The sequence below is a fragment of the Haemaphysalis longicornis genome, unplaced genomic scaffold (assembly GCF_048455015.1).
Source record: "Haemaphysalis longicornis isolate Haplotype H1 unplaced genomic scaffold, Haemaphysalis longicornis Haplotype H1 scaffold_10, whole genome shotgun sequence".
NCBI classification, from domain to species: Eukaryota; Metazoa; Arthropoda; class Arachnida; order Ixodida; family Ixodidae; genus Haemaphysalis; species Haemaphysalis longicornis.
The window spans coordinates 128201435-128207434 of NW_027526204.1; the positions used below are offsets into that span (position 1 = coordinate 128201435).

At 52.4% G+C, this 6000-nt stretch overlaps 1 protein-coding gene across 3 annotated transcripts in view; it reads right to left on the minus strand.

Annotated features, from left to right (window-relative positions):
* Positions 1–2141, minus strand: part of Grh (grainy head) — a 118818-nt gene extending 116677 nt beyond the window's left edge. For all 3 annotated transcript variants that reach the window (XM_077690696.1, XM_077690697.1, XM_077690695.1), the window contains exon 1: positions 1795–2141. In XM_077690696.1, the coding sequence (XP_077546822.1) occupies positions 1795–2108 (314 nt within the window). In that variant the 5' untranslated portion in view covers positions 2109–2141. The remainder of the gene's footprint in view (positions 1–1794) is intronic.
* Positions 2142–6000: the final 3859 nt, after the last annotated feature.

Below are 6000 nucleotides of genomic sequence, written 5' to 3' on the forward strand. Positions count from 1 at the left end.
TTAAACGTGATGGCCGTGAGGCCCCATCACCGGCGAAAGACGGGATGAAACTTTCAGAGGGAGTCGTCTGTGGTCTGTGTAAACACTTTTCTTCGCTTTTACGGCAGCTATTGTGGGGAGTGCGGAAAGGATACGGACGGACGAGGCGTCATCGCCTCCTTTCGCGAGCGCTGTGCACAAAAGGCAGAAACTGGCGATGCGCGAATGCCCCCCACAATAGGTTCGGCGAACCGAGCAGCGTACACTGCATGCTGGGAAGGGGGTGGGGGGATGCTAAGGGGCAACGCCTGAACATGTACACAAAGGCTTCCTTCCCCCTTCCTTTCCCCTCCCCCACGCCTGTCTGTTGACGAGAGATCTCCTCTGTCAGTATAGTTCGGAGCTAATGTTCTTTTTTTCCCCTCTTTCGGCACCGGAACCACGCGGCGTAGAATTGGGCGGTCGAAGAATGCATTTCCTCTAGCGGTTGTAATACGGGGATCGGGAGGCAGTGCGCGGCAAATACGCTGTGGTACTCTTTGTCCGTCAACTCCGCGACAGAACCAACACGAATTGTGAACGAACTGCCACTTCTGTAGGTACACCCTCCTTATTCACCTGCTTACCCCTCGCTGTCACCTCTTATTTTTGTCGGCGCATTTCCCCATACGGTAATGCGAAAGCGAGACAGCTGCGCGAAGGAAACGCTTTCTGACACGTTTTGTTGTTGTTGTTGTCGCTGCAGACACGTGCGCGTAAAATCTATTGCAAACAGTCCATGGGCACTTGCTTAAACGGCGTGCGGTCTAACTGGGAGACCATATGGCGTCGTCTGCAAATCAGTCTTTCGCGCTGTTGATCGACACGGACGTTCTCAGGCGGTGTTTTACAGCGAACGTCTACCTAACGATCATTTTTTTTCCCCTTCCACAACGAAGCCTGCTACACTACACGTTCTTCTGGAAACCAGACCGACAGTGTCATTGAGAAAGCTCGGGGCACCGCAAGCTGCCAACACTGCACTATCGGTATTCACCTGGCGGCACAAGCCTTGCGACGGCGCGTTGCTTCACCCGATGGCGCCTCCTAAAGCAGGTCGTTCGGCTGCTGGCCAGATCGTATCATCGGTCGCGGAGCGCTTCGAACCCTTTGCCGCGCTCGCGCGAAACGAACGGGCGGTGTCGTACATCGCGATTGCCGAGGTCGGCGCAGGGCGTTTCAGGGCGAGGTAACGCTGCCAAGGTTCGACGCAGAGATGCGATCTCTGCAGCCTCGTGCAGGCCGCCATGCGCACCACGCAACAACGCCTTCGCTAAGCTGGCGGAGCCCTCTCTTGCAACGCGAGCTCGGTTTTCTTACGGGGCTGGTAACAGCAATGGCGCGGTGTCCCAAGCGGCAACGGCGGGCATTTGCCGACGCTTCACAGGGCCGTCGTCACGAGCGGGGTAAGGGAAGCCACGCGCCGCCACGGCGGCGGCGGTCTCGAGAACGGCGCCCACGTCATCAAGCACTGGGCCGGAGAACAAAGCGAGACGCCCGTCCGCAATAATCCCGGCTTGCAGAGGCAGGGCCGTCGGCTCCCCGCCGGGTCCGGTCTTGACGCGAAGCACTGGGACGTCGTCCTGGTCGCCGGGGTCTCCTCGACGTGTGACAGGTTCCCCCGAACCGTGGTCGTCGGGGTTAGAAACAGAAACGGCGAGCATACGCATGCGCACGGCGGCACTCGGCAAGAAGAAGACACGGGCCGTGGCGACGCAGCTGCCGGGGTGCTGTCACAGGTAGGAGGAAGCAAGCGGGCTGGAGGAAGCAACCCACCTGTGGGGGCCGCGAGCGGCGGCTGACGACGACGACGTCGCTGGTGGCTGGCCGACCGGGTCCTCGCTCGGCGGCTCAGGGTTACCGGCTAAACCCGAAAAACCAGTCTCCTGCTCGTCCGCCATGGCTGCCAACCTGTTTGGCGGCTCTGGTGCGCCGTCAGCGAGCCATGCGGCCGTTACGCCTGGCCTGCCGCCGATGCCGGCCTGGCTCGCCGCGCGGGACGCAGGTGGCTGCCTCCTCGCCGCCCCCGCCGCCGCCTCCTTCCTCTCTCTCTGCCGGCCCGCCGCCGGAGCGACACCTGACGGCGCCATCTTGGCCGCGGGACAGGTGCGCCGAGCCGCCACCACGACGAGGGCGCACACGTCCCCCTCCCCTCGGCGGCGACGACCAGGAGGGGGGGACCCTGAGCGGCCGCCGCCGCGCAAGGTGCTTTTGTTGCCCGACGTCTGCCGTGGCCTCGGCGTCCGAGGGCCGCCACGGGGCCCCTGTGACAAGCCCTCGCCGCCAGAAAGGTCAATCGCTGCTGCTGTGCGCGAGTACGCACAGACGTGCCTTGCGTGTCTCTCGGTATCGCTCAAACGGGGAGGGTCTCGTGTCTACCGGCTTCTTGAGCTGGCGGAGTCGCTAGTTTGTCGCGGACAAACGGTGGTGGGGCTCTGGAGGCCGACGTAGGTGCACGTTCGTTGTTTGAGGCGTCTTTCCGAGATTCCGGAAGACTGCTCCGGGATCGAACATCCGGGCGATGCCATCCACTTGCGTACGCAAGGGGGACGACCTCCCCCGAAATTTCTGAGATCGGGGGACGACATGAGGTGGACTAGTCTGCTGCTGCCGACGCTACTGCCGGACGAATAAGTACTATGACTATTTTTCTATGGAAAGATATATGCACCAAGCTTACGAGGCTTTGATATCTAATTCAAGCAGTGCAATGAGTCATTTTATGATACTCCTGAAAAAAAGAATACACATAGTGCACCAGGAACAAACCATCCAATGAAAATTTGGAAAAAAAAAAAAAAAAACACGAGATCTCCTGTTACCACTCATAATCCCTCAAGATTGTTTTTATTTCTCTTTTTTACTCTCCCTTCTTGTATGTTCTCCCTCACCCTTTCTAACAAAGCGACAACAATAATATTTGTATATGAGTACAAGCCACGGAGAGCTTACGAAGTTAGTACAGCATATATACCTACATGTAAGACACTACAGCGTCTTGTCCGCGTCTCTTTCTGGCTGGTTATAATTTCCAGAAATCATAAACTAATAAGAACAGTTCTCAACATTACTCGAGTGGGCTGTATTTTTTACCCACACAGCTTATTATTACGCTTGTGTGTACTGGGTATATACATTTGATTGATTGTAGGGTTTAACGCGCCGACGCAACGCAGGCGATGAGGCGCGCCGTAGTGGAGGGCTCCGGATGAATTTTGACCACCTGGGGATCTTTAACGTGCGCCGAAATCTCGTACACACGAGCGTTTTTGCTTTTCGCCTCCATCAGAAAAGCGGCCGCCGCGGCCGGGAATCGAACCCGCGACCTTGTGCTCAGCAGCGCAACGCCTTAGCCACTGAGCCACCGCGGTGGGTCTGGGTATATACAGTCGGCCAGTAATATATATATATATAAATATATATATATATATATATATATATATATATATATATATATATATATATATATATATATATATATATATATATATATATATATATATATATATATATATATAGTAATAAAAATTGGCAGCCAAGAAGACCTCGGAAAGCAAAGGGGAGGATGTAGTAGCCCAAGATAAAGAATTTGGAAAATAAGAAAGTGGAGAAAAAATGCCCACAAGGTGGGATCCGAATCCACGACCTCCAGAATACCGGTCTGGTGCGATAACCACTACGCTACCGGCGGGGCTACTTTAGCCTCCACTTTCTGGGGTATTTATGTTCAGTTGTTTTTGTTTCCTGCGCTTGGGGGTGGTAGCCAGCGCCACTCGGACTACTCGGGGTGAAGGGGACCTTCTTTTTAAGCCCCGGGCCGTGACTCGAGCGTCTACGACATGTCGAGAGTGGTCGACCAGCGTTGAACCCTCTTAAGCTCCCTATGGCACCAAGACTGCCAGAACAGAGGCCCTCGCTTCGGATCCCAGGTGGTTCGGATCCCACCTGGCGGGCATTTTTTATCCACTTTCTTATTTTCCAAATTCTTTATCTTGAGCTACTGCATCCTCCCCTTTGCTTTCCGAGGTCTTCTTGGCTGCCAATTCTTATTTCTGTCTTATTTTCAACGAGCCCCTCATTTCCTATTCTGATTCGCTAAATGCATAGCGAGGGCCTCTGTTCTGGCAGTTTTAGTGCCATAGGGAGCTTAAGAGGGTTCAACGCTGGTCGACCACTCTCGACATGTCGTAGACGCTCGAGTCACGGCCCGGGGCTTAAAAAGAAGGTCCCCTTCACCCCGAGTAGTCCGAGTGGCGCTGGCTACCACCCCCAAGCGCAGGAAACAAAAACAACTGAACATAAATACCCCAGAAAGTGGAGGCTAAAGTAGCCCCGCCGGTAGCGTAGTGGTTATCGCACCAGACCGGTATTCTGGAGGTCGTGGGTTCGGATCCCACCTGGCGGGCATTTTTTCTCCACCTTCTTATTTTCCAAATTCTTTATCTTGAGCTACTACATCCTCGCCTTTGCTTTCCGAGGTCTTCTTGGCTGCCAATTCTTATTTCTGTCTTATTTTCAACGAGCCCCTCATTTCCTATTCTGATTCGCTATATATATATATATATATATATATATATATATATATATATATATATATATATATATATACAGAAATAAGGATTAGCAGCCAAGAATGCCGAGGAAAGCAAAGTTGAGGTGGTTGGTCATTGAAAATTGAAACAGATAAAAAATTTTTTGGAAGAAAGAAAGAAAGGCATTCCTGGCTGCCAATCCTTATTTCTGTATTACTTCAACGAGCCCCTGTTCTGGCAGTCTTGGTGGCATAGGTAGCTTAAGAGGGTTCAACGCTGATCGACCACTCTTGCATGTCGTAGACGCTCGAGTTACGGCCCGGGGGTAAATAAGAAGGTCCCCTTCAACCCGAGTAGTCCGAGTGGCGCTGGCTACCACGCCAAAGCGCAGACAACAAATTCCTTAACATAAATACCCGAGAGAGTGGAAAGGAAAAACAGCCCCGCCGGTAGTGGTCATCGCACCAGACGCGTATTCTGGAGGTCGTAGGTTCGGATCCCACCCGGCGGGCATTTTTTCTCTCACTGCGACTGCGTCTAACTTTCAATACCCACATGCCTGCTTGCTGCAGCCACTAAAAAGTTAATTATTCAATTTCAATTAATTAAGCCATCGACATCAATAATTACCACCTTATTCTGTGCACCACTGGGCGGGAAACCTCACTGTAGAGGTGGTCTTCACGTAAATCTAAGCACATAATAAAAAAAAAACAGTTGACTTAATTTTGATCACCCTGCATAGCGAGCGTGAGCGGCGACTTTTCACGTGTCAGCGCCGTATGACGGAAGCCAACTTGCAAACAGGTCGAGATTAGGTGCTTGCTTAGAAACCGCTCTCAGATAGGGCCACCGTCCGCTAGGCGGTTCCTTCTTAAAGGGACCCTGCAACACTTTCGACAAACGCTTTCACTCTTTCCTTCGCGTCTGGAAGCACTGCGAAAGCTACAATTATCAACAGCACGCGTCGCGTCACTGCGTGATTCGCTAGTCGCACCAGATACGCGTTTCGTTTCTGCTTTGTTTTTGTGCCTTTATTTTTAAAGTTGCTGTCGAAAGCTTTCAATGCTGCAACTGAAGGAAAACCGCCCAACAGCCGCTACATGGACTTAATGACGTAGTTAGAGAGGTCGGAGAACGTCCAGATCGGGAAAGAGAGAAAAATCTTTTGAGCGAGTTTCCAAGTTGTCTGATGGACATATAGCTGTCTGATGGACATATAGTTGTCTGATGGACATACCATAATCTAAGTACTGGGTGTGTTAGGTGACTATACATTCTGCAAGCGTTTAAGATTTCAAAAAAAAAGTTGAAAAAAGTGTTTCAGGGTCCCTTTAAGAGCATTATCAGACAGAAAATTCGCCGCTTGCGCACGCTAATGGAAGATTTGGCCGACTGTATCATCCTCTCGCCGCCCTCCCGGACGTAGGAGGCTGACCCGCCCTTCCCC